We start from the raw sequence: 12,719 nt of genomic DNA, 5'->3' as shown, positions 1-12,719 counted from the left end.
ATGGGTATAAGGGAGGATTATAGCAACAAAATAAATAAAATCTGTAAAAGTTGGGAGTTAACAAAAACTGATTTGTGTATAGCATGTGGTATATTTTTACTAAGAAAACTGCTGATGAGGTACAAAATTCATACCCTCTACCACGAAGTCTCCAGAGCTGACCCCTCCATCTTAAAGGGCATATATCCACGAGATAATTTTTGAATAATATTTTTTAAGGGTGTGTAGCTGGGAGGCACCTCATCCTTAAGCATTAATGGTTTTAAAAAGGACAACAACACAAAACAAAAACAATGATAAAAACATCATGACAGAAGCAATTTTAGACCAAAAATACATAAAGCTAAGAGGAAACTATCTAAAAGAGTAATAGGTCAATTAAACAAGATTAACTAGGTAAGAAGTGAAGCCACTTTCATGAATGCAGAGTATGGAATGGACTAGTGATGATGACAGCACACAGACATGGAATCCTTACCAGTAACATAATTAGAAAAAAAAAACAGTTACAACCCAGTCTTTCAAATTCTATGAAAACATGAAAGGGACTACTATTTCATTTCCCTTAAATTTTAAATTTGTACTTAATGTTTATTCATGAAAATTTATAAATTTCTTAGTTCTCAATCTTGTCCCAAATCACTGTTTTACTTAACACAATTACCTATTTGTAAATTGAGGAAGATGTATATTTGACTGTAAACTAAACAAATGTTTTAGAAGTTATTTTATAATCAGCACTGCATACAAACCTGAAATTCTCGGAGAAGAGTTGATATGTTGGCTTCATTTGCCAAGTTTGTCAAAATTTCAAGCTACAGTAGAAAAAAGAGAGTAACATTGTAAAACACAAAGAAAAAGGATTAATTTAATAAAGACTAGGCATTTAATAGAAAGGTAATTTTTTCTTTATTAACATATAATGTATTATTTGTTTCAGGGGTACAGGTCTGTGATTCATCCATCTTACACAATTCACAGTGCTCACCATAGCACATACCCTCCCTAATGTCCATCACCCAGCCACCCCATGCCTCTCAATCCACCTCCACTCCAGCAACCCTCAGTTTGTTTCCAGAGATTAAGAGTCTCTTATGGTTTGTCTCCCTCTCTGGTTTCATCTTGTTTCATTTTAGAAAGGTAATTTTTGTTTTTAAAAAGTCACACTGTTACAAATGTTGTGAGGCATTATACCCTTCTGGTAAATTCTGTCTTCCTAACATCTCCAAATAGAGAACAGGTAATTACATAATGGTTAAAAACAATTAGGAAAGAGAGAATCCTACATTTTCCCTGTTTGTACCAACTTTGCAACTTATATCTAATTAACCTGAACAATTTAAGGCAGTTTGGCACTTTTTTTCCTTTATTAATAAAGTTAGAAAACAACTTGCCCTCCATGTAATACCTCTGTTTTCCAGATATTAATTAATTCTCTTGATTTGTTCTCATTCATCCTACCATCCCAAATACTTGGGACATTTTAATTCTCTCTTCTGGATTCATAGTTATAAGAATACACAATTAAAAGTCTATCTCCAATAGGCTCACTAAAAAAGTTTCAGTTCTTCCTCATAAAAAATATTCGAATAATCTGAAGGAACGCATGAAAAAGGAAAAAAGGAACAGAGAACAGATGGGACAAATAGAAAACAAAACAGAAGATGTATGTGTGGTATATATACACACACACAGTCATATCAGTAATTACATTAAAAATAAATGGTCTACACACTCCAATTAAAAGGGATAGATTATAGAAGTTCTTTATATATTTTGAGTACTAGTCATTTTTCAGATATATATACTGGGAATATTTGTTTCCCAGATTACGACTTCAGTTTGCATTTTATTTTGATGAAAACATTTTCATTTTTTATGTAATTTTTAAAAAACAATCTCAAACATATAGAAAGGGTAAAAAGAACTATTTTGGTGTGAATCATTTGAGAGTTGCCAATCTGACACCACATTGTCCCCAAATGCTTCTGTGTATATTCCCTACAACAAGGACATTGTCCTACAGAACACAAGAGAACCAAGAAAATCAAGAAATTAACACTTATACATACATCCATGCAATCATCACTCCCATTTAAGTTTCATTAATTATCTCAATAATATATAATAAAAGGATCCAATTCAATATCCAACATTGTATTCAGTTTTATCTTTAGTCTCCTTTGGCCTGAAAGTTTCTCAATCTTTCTTTTGACCTTCACAACCTTGCATTTTTGATGACTGCAAACCAAGTATTTCCTAAAATATCCTACAATTTGGATGTGTATTAGATTTCCTTATAATTAAACCCAGTTTCCATGTGAATAGCCAATCATCCCAATATAAGCTGAAAAGTCCATCCTTTCCACACTGGTTTGTAAGGTCTCCTCTATTATATAGTACATCTTCATATACATGGATGTTTCCACGCTTTCTATTCTATCCCACTTATTCTTCTGTCTAAATATCACATTGTTCTAATTATCATAACTTTATATCCCTATGTTCTCTAATGTAGTTATTATTCCCTGAACACAACACTCTTTCGTAATCTCTGTTGGCATAAACTGTTCCTTTCTCCTACTCCAAAACCCTACAACCACCTCCCATTCAATCTACCAACCAAGAACAAAAAAATTCACAAAAATATTATTCTTTTAAGATCCACTCAAACATCAACTTTTCCACAAGTCCTTCCTAAATCCTAGAGAATTAACCCCATTTTTCGGTTCTGCACAGTACTCAATTCAAATCTCTATAATATCACTTAAAAAACACATAGTGCTGAAATTATCTATTTGTCTGTCTGTCCAGTATACGATGGGTTATTCAACGTGCAGGGAGCATGTATCAACTTTGTATTATTAGGATGCAGCAGTGACTGGATATAATAATAAAGTTTAGAAAGTATAAAGAAAATCCCTAAATGTATCTGTTTTTGAAAAAGCAGGTCTCCATTTTGCAGATGGTAGAAGCTACAGCAGTATCTTCAAAGTAAAGATGTACTAAGGGTACCTGAAAAATAAAAGCATGCGTACCTTCAGTGTCTTGATCATAGTAGGATCAGTTGACCGAACATAGAAACTCTTCAGATAAGGTTCAAACATACCCTAGATTATAAAAAGAAATATATAAATACACTTTTGGTACTAATGCATTCATTTCTCTCTTGGATTATGTGTTTACTATGTACATACCTTTCTTTGAATTGACATAGTTGCTATGTTCTGTAGGACAATATACTGCACCTCCCTAAAAATTAAAGGAGAATTTTCATTGGATATATTTTCCAATTAAGTATCTTTATGTACACAGTATATTAAACAAAAAAATCAGCAGTAAGTTTCATACTGAATTCAAATATTAAAAAGGTTTTAGTAAATCTGAGATATTTATGTCTTCTTTTTAAACATATTCTCCTATGAACTACTAATAAATAAGATTTGATTTATCATGAGGAAAAGTTGAAGCCTATTTTACAATACTGTATTCCTAAGATGTAAAGCCAATACTACAGCTACTCTGAACACATGCAAGGAAGATATTCTTAAGGCTAACAGAATAAACATGACCATAGCATTAACATAAACTCTTGATCAGATGCTCATTGTGTCACTCAGTTCTCACCAGAGTGAAAAGATAGATTAAAAAAAAAGTTCTGTTATTTTATGTCCAAATATCTAAGGTAGAAGTGAATCTGGTATAAAACTTCATGTGAAAGATGCATTCCAGAGCCTTCTGATAACCTTTGAACGAGTTACAGAAAAGAAAAATTAATGAACTGAGAAAAAGGAAAAGGATGACCATGTGTACAAAGACAGGAAAGATTAGGAACACAAAGGCTCTCACTAAGGAATGGCAAAAGTCAGTCTAGGGCTAAGTAGCTGTGGTACGAAGGTCATGTTACAGGCAAAAATAAACATGCATCTTTTCCCCCCAACTCTATTAGCAGAAGTAAGCACTCAATGAAAGAAATTTTAAATTTAAAGTAACTAATTATAACAAAATATTCAGGGTAAGCCAAATAGCTGAAACTATGTTGTAATTCTTAAAACATGGAAAACAAAACAATGACAAAAATCTGATCTTAAACATTGCCAAGATATTTTCAATCTCTTTGGGCTTGAGTTTAAACGAAATTTTATATTTATCACGAACTTAGAGATAAAATGTATAAAGGCTTGTATGATGATCCCTTAAGTATGAAATCTTAGATAGAACACACAGTCATGTAATAAATGTCTGAAAGACAGATTATATTTGTTCAAACATTACTTTTGAAGGAATACAAAAGAAAAAACAAATAAAACCATGACCTACCTATTACTACGAAGTAAACGCACTAGTGATTTAGAAATAATGCCAACTTCAGACTTTGGTGATATGTGCCAATACAGCTGAGCAACTGCCATCACCACCTAAAAGATAAAGCATGAGAACAGTGAGAACTATAAACATGGGAGCACTCTACAGTTTCAAAGTACATTCTCACATATTGTTCACTCCTACAAAATTCCTATGAAGTAAGATGAATATGCTGTTACTCTTTGAAGCAGGATGAACAGTGTCCTCCCAAGAATTCATGTCTACCCTCAGAATGTGACCTTACCTGGATAAAAGTCTTTGCAGATATTATTAAGGTAATGATGGAGATTGAGATCACACTGGATTAGGGTGGGCCCCAAATCCAGTGAGTGTCCTTATAAAAGAGAGAAAAGAACACACACAGACACAGAGAAGAAGGCAATGTAAAGATGGAGGCAGAGTATATTCCCTGGAGTGATGAATCTATAAGCCACTGAGTGCGGAACTGCGGGCAGCCACTATAAACTACCAAAAAGCAGTTTCTCCCTTAAAGCCACCAAAAGGAACCGACGACCCTTTGATGCCTTGATTTTGGATTTCCACTTTCTCACTAAAAAGTGAGAAAATACATTTCTGTTGTTTTAATTCACCTGGTTTGCGGTAATTTGTTATGACAGCACCAGGAAACTAACACATCCTCAGAAAAGAAGATAGATGTTATCAGAAAACATATGTTAAATGAACTACCCAAAGTCTGCCAGTCAGTACATAGCAAAGCTTTACATAACACTCCAAACCCCAGACTCTCCTTAACACTGCTGCTGTTGCTCTGAGATTGGGAATATTTTAAAAGTTCTAAGTATGCCTTTCCAAATGAAGCCTAGATACTTCTGGAAAAGTAACAAGCTGAAAATGTTAAAAATGAGTACATTAAAATTATAATTAAATGAACTCTACTAAAACAATTAATCTAAAGCAGCAGCATTTGAAATAATCTTTTTTTTCAAAATGCAGAACCTTAAAAACCGTCTTTCCTTCAAAGCCATTAAAAGGGTGATGAGAACTTCTGTCATAAAATATAAGAGTACTATGTTTCCCCTACATGCCTCTACACTTAGATCCAGAGATCAAAAGTCCAAACTGAAAAGTGATCCAGTTTAACCTGTGACAAATGCAGAGAGAGAGCCACAGTAGTTACATCATCTTGACTTTAGCTCAGAAAATGTATTAATACTACTTTACTTCTGCTTGTTCTATAAAGTTCTAACATACATATGGCAGGAGTTTTATGTATGTTTAAAGAGCATACAGCAGGTGAGGGTGCTTGAGATAAAAGGAGTTCCTTCCAAAACTAGGAAACATTTTTAAAATTTTTTTATTCTCTTTATAAGAAACATTTTTTTAAAAAATACAGTTCACAGAGTTCCAAATTTACTGTTGTTTGGCACTTTGCCGTATTTTTTTTTTTTTTTAACAAGGCTGATTTATAGCTTTCAGATATTACTTGGGAATTTGAGGAACTTAAGGATATTTTATTTTTGGGCGCCTGGGTGGCTCAGTTGGTTAAGCGACTGCCTTCGGCTCAGGTCATGATCCTGGAGTCCCGGGATCGAGTCCCGCATCGGGCTCCCTGCTCGGCAGGGAGTCTGCTTCTCCCTCTGACCCTCCTCCCTCTCATGCTCTCTGTCTCTCATTCTCTCTCTCTCAAATAAATAAATAAATAAATCTTTAAAAAAAAAAAAAGGATATTTTATTTTTTCACTTGTGATCCACATATACACTGTAATTATAGCCCAAACTCTCCTGAATTTAAAATCTTATAAAATAAGGGCGCCTGGGTGGCTCTGTTGGTTAAGCATCTGCCTTTGGCTCACGCATGATCTCGGGGTCCTGAGACTGAGCCTCATGTCAGGCTCCCTGCTCAACAGGGAGTCTGCTTCTCCCTCTGCCCCGCCTCCTGTCTCATGCTCTCTCTCTCTCTCTCTCTCTAGCTTGCTCTCTCTCAAATATATTTTTTTAAATGTTAAAAAAAATTTTTAAAAATAAAATCTTATAAAATAAAATCTCTATGACTGACTTAATCTACAAGTAGGTGATAGTCATTTTTACAAATCTTAAAGCATACAGTTGACTAGTAAGTATTAGTATATAATGGAAAAGAAAGTGAAACTTAATTGTAATGTATTTTACAGAAATTAATTAAGCCCCTTTCTATTAAAAATAGTCCGATGCTACTGGCAAAAAGGTAAACTGTACTTTCTATACATGTCAATGTTTTTAAGATTCTAGATGCCACTCAGTACGTCATCTCTTCTAATATATCATTTAGGGCACTCCCTTAAGCCCACAGGGATACATACTCTTCTTTTCCCCTAGTATTTACAAATCTAAAAGTTTAAAATTTCTTCCATAACCAGAATTTGAAATTTATAGTCTAATTTGTAAAAGCCAAGAGGGAAATTCCCATATCTCCAAAGTCCAAAATGACTAAAATATACAAATAAGATAGGCCCTCTACAGTTGAATCATGTGCACTGATGATAAAGTATATCCTATAAGCACTTTTCTATTCCTACCTACTCATACCACTGTCACCTTATCTACAGTTAGAACAGCCTCCCGACACTCTGCTGCCAATGTCCCTTATCTCCAATTCAATCTACACAGAACTGACCAAGTTTCCTGAAAAAAATTCTCAAAGTCTCTCCTTTAACTGTAAGGCTAAAAGAAGGAAACCTACTCACAATCCTTCAAAAGTCAACCTTTATATGTATTTAGCAGCATCAAATTAGCAGGATACCAAAATATATTGGGACAAAAAGTAAACTACCTTTATTTGGTACACAATCAAATAAGTAGGGAATCAAAACATACTGGGGAAAAAAATACAAACTACTATTTGTTTCACCATTCAAGAACATTTTTGATCAGTAAGTATTTGGACTATAAATCAATTCCCAAGACAAAGATAAATAAATAGTGAGTCAATTATAAAGAGAGTTTTAGGTGACAAGTTACAGCTACTTAATACAATCTGGCTAAGCTGGGCTCACTGAAATATAACCATGTTTTACAACATTAGTAAAATAGCATTTTTTTTATTACTGTGTATGGTTATTTAATAATGATATAGAAACTAAATTATCAGGTATAAGATAAAAACTTCTGCTAATTATTAAGATACACAGACCAAGCTCTAAGCTCTAAATTTGCAGGCATCGGAAAACTTAAAATAATTCAAGTAAAATTCCACGTTTTCAAAGTTTTTATTAACTGAACAGAACAATTTATTAAGAACATTTTTTAAATTAAAAATATGAAGAAAATGTTTTAGTTGACTCCATCAAATGTTTAGATATAACTTCCAGTAAACAGGTAACACAGAGCACAGAAGAAAAAATTAAATAGCACTATGAAGTAAGCAAAGTGAAAACCCAGAAGAACATTTCGTTAAGACTTCAGAGGTTTAAGAGCTGTAACAACCAGGTACTATAGATACTGGTTTAGATTGCCTATTTATAAAAGATAATTTAAAATAAATTGGTATTAAATGAGATGAAATTTAATTTAAATAGGACTATAGAGTAGGGAAAAAATGGTCAAAAAAGTACTACGTACAGTATGATTTTTACCTTGGTTTAAAAAATATGTATGTGTAGACAAACATACATGCGAATATATGTATATTCATGCAGAAAAAGGCTCTGGCAGAAAATGCATCACGACATAATAGTGATTTCTGAGTGATGGGAATATGATGTTTTAATTTCTTTAAAGTTTTGCTAGTCCCTATTTCCTAATTTTTTATTGTGCACATGTATTCTTCTAAAATATAAAGTGTATTTAAAACAAAAAGATGTAAAACAAAAGAAAACAAACTCAGGACTCAAATGAAAATGATTTTTAACTGCTATTCCTACCAGTTAAAATTTATTAAGTATGTGGCGTTATGCTAGACACTTTCTTTATATGTCAGTCTCTTAAAAACTCTTACTAGGTTCATTTGAATATTATGGACTGATACCAGATTAAGTACTCTCAACTACAACCAAGTAACAGAGAAATACGCACTGTCTTCCAATCCAATGAGAAACATCTTGAGCTCGTATCTTAGGAAAAGCCAATTAACAAAAGCACAAAAAAGTAAATGAAGTCCAGTAGGCATGTAACTACCAAACCAAGTAATCTCATCAAACCTGATTTTTTGGTGTATGATCAAATAAACAAACAAATGCTCCATTAGCACACTGAAAAACTGTTTATTGAACTTACATACTTTTAACCATGTTTAAAAAATCCATAAATTATTTCTCATAAGGGTTTTAACATACCGCTGCATTCCTGCTCTGAAGCAAAGGCTTTGTATTCCGAATTAAAAGTCTATGGTCTGGGTCCATAGTATATGGCTTCTTCCTATGGTCAGTCTTTTCCTTCTGTTCATCATCAGATTCATAGAAATTCTTTTCATTGTCTTCTAAACCATCATCCTGTAAGAAATACAAAAAAAACTTTTTAACACCTATAATCATGATAGTATTTTACTGTAGAATACCACTGTTGAAAGGAATTTGAAAATATTATGCTACCTGTATAAAAGAAAGGCCTTGCTTTTTCCCTTATTTTATAACAACATAACTGTCCTTTAGTGCTATATATAATACTTCTTTTATATTACATAGTAAACCTCTGAAAATATTAAATTCCCATAGATATATCCATAGCTGACCAAAGGCAAAACTTGACCATGAGACTAACAAAGCCTATAACAGAAGATAAGAAGATTACCTAAAACCTGAGAACTATTTCCATGTATTATCAGTCACTCTGTAATTAGATCAAAGGATCAGAACAAAGAGAACTATTTCAACTGCAGCATGCATAAAAGAAATCATAATAAAACTTGACAGGTTAAAAACTAGTGATTAAGTACATCCCTGTGTTGTCAAGAAAGACTCAGGTTGATACTTACTGTATATCCACAGGGGGTGATTCTATATTTTTGCTTTGTACTTTTTAATTTGAATTCATTGTTATCTCTGCCAATAAAATCTGCCTACAGGCATTTAGTCTTAAATATAAATAAACAAAAAGCATACAAAGACCATAATTTCTACCTAGATCCAATTCAAGGGCTGTTTAGAGGTAATTTTTATTACTAAGTACCTGAAACATACTTTTCACTTCTGAAAAGATGGAGTAGATATACTTTTCCCTATTCCTCTATGTACAACTAGAAACAGGAGACATTATATATAAAATAAACTTAAGGAAAGGCAGAGAGAAAAAAGACTGGATATGGACCTCAGGACCCAAAGAATGAAACAACAGAAGTTCCTTGGGTTTTCATTTTTACCACATATATCAAAGACCGAGAAACTGCGTTCTAGAGAAGCTGATAAGCCAAAAACACCAAGCACAGATAAAACAAACCCTCCAAAAGCCTATTCTCTGTAGCCAAAAGGACCAAGAAAAAGAAAATCTGTAAGAAAGTAACTATTCTGGTGCAGCTACCAATAGAGAAAAAACTAAGGCCTTATTCCTAGCCTCACCAGCAAAGGCTGATGTGGGAGCCTAGACTTCCAACCTCCCCATGCTGTAATGAGATGTCTCAATCATCCCACTGGAGTGATGTCAGAAAAGGCCACCGTAGCCAAGACTTTAATTCCCACCAGAAGATAACACAGCATCCCCATGGTGTCAATGAAGACAAGGTGGGGAACGTGCACATCTAAGTCTGCCCATCAAGAACAAAGTGACCTTATCCTTTCCCACTGAGCTAGTGTAAGAAAATACTGAGTGGACACCCAAGACATAGCACCACCACCCACTGGTAACAATGACATTAGTGGAGGAAACATGTGGAACAGTAATAAGGCATTTCTATCCCTCCCACCCTCACAGCTATCAGGACAGAATTATTGGGGAGCCAGAAATCCCACATTCACCCACAGTAACAGTGATTTCAACCTCCCTGAGGTGTCAGTGGAGGCTGAGTGGGGAAACTGGACTTCTACCATCACCTGGCAGTAATGAGGCAACATGCACCCTCCACCTTTCCCTGATGGAGTGGTATCAAACCCAGCTAAAACAGAAGATCTGAATAAAATCTAGAATCTCATAATAGCCAAAATGTCCAGGTTTCAATAAAAATTACTCATCATTCCAGGAACAAGGAAGATCTAAAACTGGATGAAAAAAGATAACCAGTAGATGCCAACACTAAAACAACAGGAATATTAGAATTATCTGATTAAGATTTTACAGCAGACATCATAAAAATGCTTCAATGAGCAACTAGGAACATCCTTGAAAAAAAATAGAAGGTCTTAGCAAAGAGTTACTAAGTCTTAAGAAAGAAACAATATATTAAAAAAACACCAAACAGAAATGTTACAACTGAAAAATAAAAGAATCAAAATTAAACAGTAACTGAGATCAAAAGCAGTATTAAGGGGACAAGGAAATCATCAGTGATCTGAACCATAATAAAATATAAATTCCCCATTCAGAACAACAGTGAAAAAACAGACTGAGGACAAAGAAAAAAGAAGAAAAAGAAAAACATCCCACCCCCACCAAAAAAACCCCAGAACTTTGGGGACTTGTGGAATTATAACAAAATAACATCTCTTGTCATCTGAATCTTGGAAATAGAGAAGAAAAAGTGTGGGGCTGAAAGAGTACTGCAAGAAATAATGGCTGAAAAATTATTACATTTGGCAAAAGAAATAAAACTACAGATTGAATAAGGTGAGTAAACCATAAACAAGATAGACACAAAGAAATCCATAACAAGACATATTAAGTCAAACTTCTGAAAACTAAAGACAAAGATGTGGTAATGAATCACAGTGATTAGCGATGAAGATAAAAATATAAGATAGGTTCAAGAACTACGTAGAAGTTGAAATCAATAGGATGCAGTTAGTGGATGTGAAGGATGAACTAGGAGCACTTAGTAAGGATGCCCCCATTCCCAGCTTGGATAACCAAGCAGATAATGATGTTACCAGGTTAAGATAACCTTGTTAAGGGGGGAAAGAATCTCTCTTGATTTCAAGGCTGCTTGCTATACAAACATCCTTAAAAGATAGTCCAAAACAAAACTTACCAATACCTTTACTCAGAAGAGCTATAAAAATGAAGAAACCCCATGAAGAACCATCTCCCAGTATTTTCTTTTCTTTTTTTAAATTTATTTATTTGAGTGAGAGAGAGAGCACAAGCAGGGGGAGAAGGAGAGGGACAGGGAGAAGCAGGTTTCCCGCTGAGCAGGGAGCCCAACGTGGGCTATGGCCTATAGGTGACTAAAAACATCAGAGGTGAAGTTAGGAGGAACCTCACGCCTGAAATGCATTCAATTCCGTGCCTGTCTGCATCTGAGATGACATGTGACAAGGCCCTCTGGGCAGATGTACAGACAGACTGCGGTTCTGCTGGTACCGGAGCAAGAGCCAAGGAGACAGAACTAAAAACTGGAACTGTGAGACAGCAGCGAATTCCAGAGGAAAAAATCCAAGAAAGATAGTCCTGGAGAATGCCAGAGAAAAAGGAATTTTTTTTTTTTAAATGACTTTATTTATTTGACAGCGAAAGAGAGCGAGCAAGCGAGCAGGCACAAACAGGGGGAGCAGGAGAGGGAGGAGCAGGCCTCCCACGGAGCAGGGAGCCCGACGCGGGGCTCGATCCCAGGACCCTGGGATCACAACCTGAGCCAAAGGCAGACGCTTAACCAACTGAGCCACTCAGGCGCCCCCCCAGTATTTTCTTTTGTTCATGACTGACCTGCCCCTACTTCTAAGTGAATCCCCTTTTTATACCTTCATAAATTCCCCTTAGGAAAACAAATGTATAATTTGTGATCTCTAATAATTTTTACTTCAACATGGTAGAAAAGTTTTTAAAACAGTTACATAACTAAGTAAAGAGTGTTTAAACTTGACACCAAAGTACAGTCCATAAAAGGGAACATTAATAAACTGGAACTCATCAAAGTTAAAAACTCTTGCTCCATGAAAAACTGAAAAACCCTCTTATGAAGAATAAAAAAAATTCTAGACTGGCAGAAATATCTGCAATCACACATATGACAAATATCCAGAATATGAAGACAACTCCCAAAACTCAACAGGAAAAACAACAACAACAACAACGACGACGATTAATTCAATTTTAAAAAGGGCAAAAGCTATTGTTAAGGACTGAACTGTACTTCCCTCCAAATTCACTCCAAATTCACATGTTGAAGCCCTCATCCTCAAAGTGACTATATGCCAAACTAAGGCCTTTAAAGAGGTAAACAAGTTTAATTGAGACCATCTGGGTGGCATCCTAATCAAACAGGACGGGTGTCCATATAAGAAGAGAGAGAGACACCAATGGTGGCAGAGAGAAAAACCCATGTGAGGACACAC

General features: G+C 34.7%; 1 protein-coding gene across 6 annotated transcripts in view; it reads right to left on the bottom strand.

Moving 5' to 3' along the window:
• AP3B1 (adaptor related protein complex 3 subunit beta 1) overlaps positions 1–12,719 on the bottom strand; it is a 257,305-nt gene that overhangs the window by 139,366 nt on the left and 105,220 nt on the right. For all 6 annotated transcript variants that reach the window (XR_013445739.1, XR_013445738.1, XM_078067161.1 and 3 more), the window contains exons 8-12: positions 8,637–8,792; positions 4,321–4,418; positions 3,198–3,252; positions 3,039–3,110; positions 753–815 (exon numbers count right to left, since the gene is read on the bottom strand). Coding sequence is in view for 4 of the 6 variants with exons in the window: in XM_078067161.1 (XP_077923287.1) it covers positions 753–815; positions 3,039–3,110; positions 3,198–3,252; positions 4,321–4,418; positions 8,637–8,792 (444 nt within the window). In the remaining 2 variants the exon portion in view is untranslated. The remainder of the gene's footprint in view (positions 1–752; positions 816–3,038; positions 3,111–3,197; positions 3,253–4,320; positions 4,419–8,636; positions 8,793–12,719) is intronic.

This window comes from Halichoerus grypus, chromosome 2 (genome assembly GCF_964656455.1).
Source record: "Halichoerus grypus chromosome 2, mHalGry1.hap1.1, whole genome shotgun sequence".
In the NCBI taxonomy this organism is placed as follows: domain Eukaryota; kingdom Metazoa; phylum Chordata; class Mammalia; order Carnivora; family Phocidae; genus Halichoerus; species Halichoerus grypus.
Note: the sequence above shows the minus strand (reverse complement) of the source record. Positions and strands in the feature narration are given on the sequence as shown.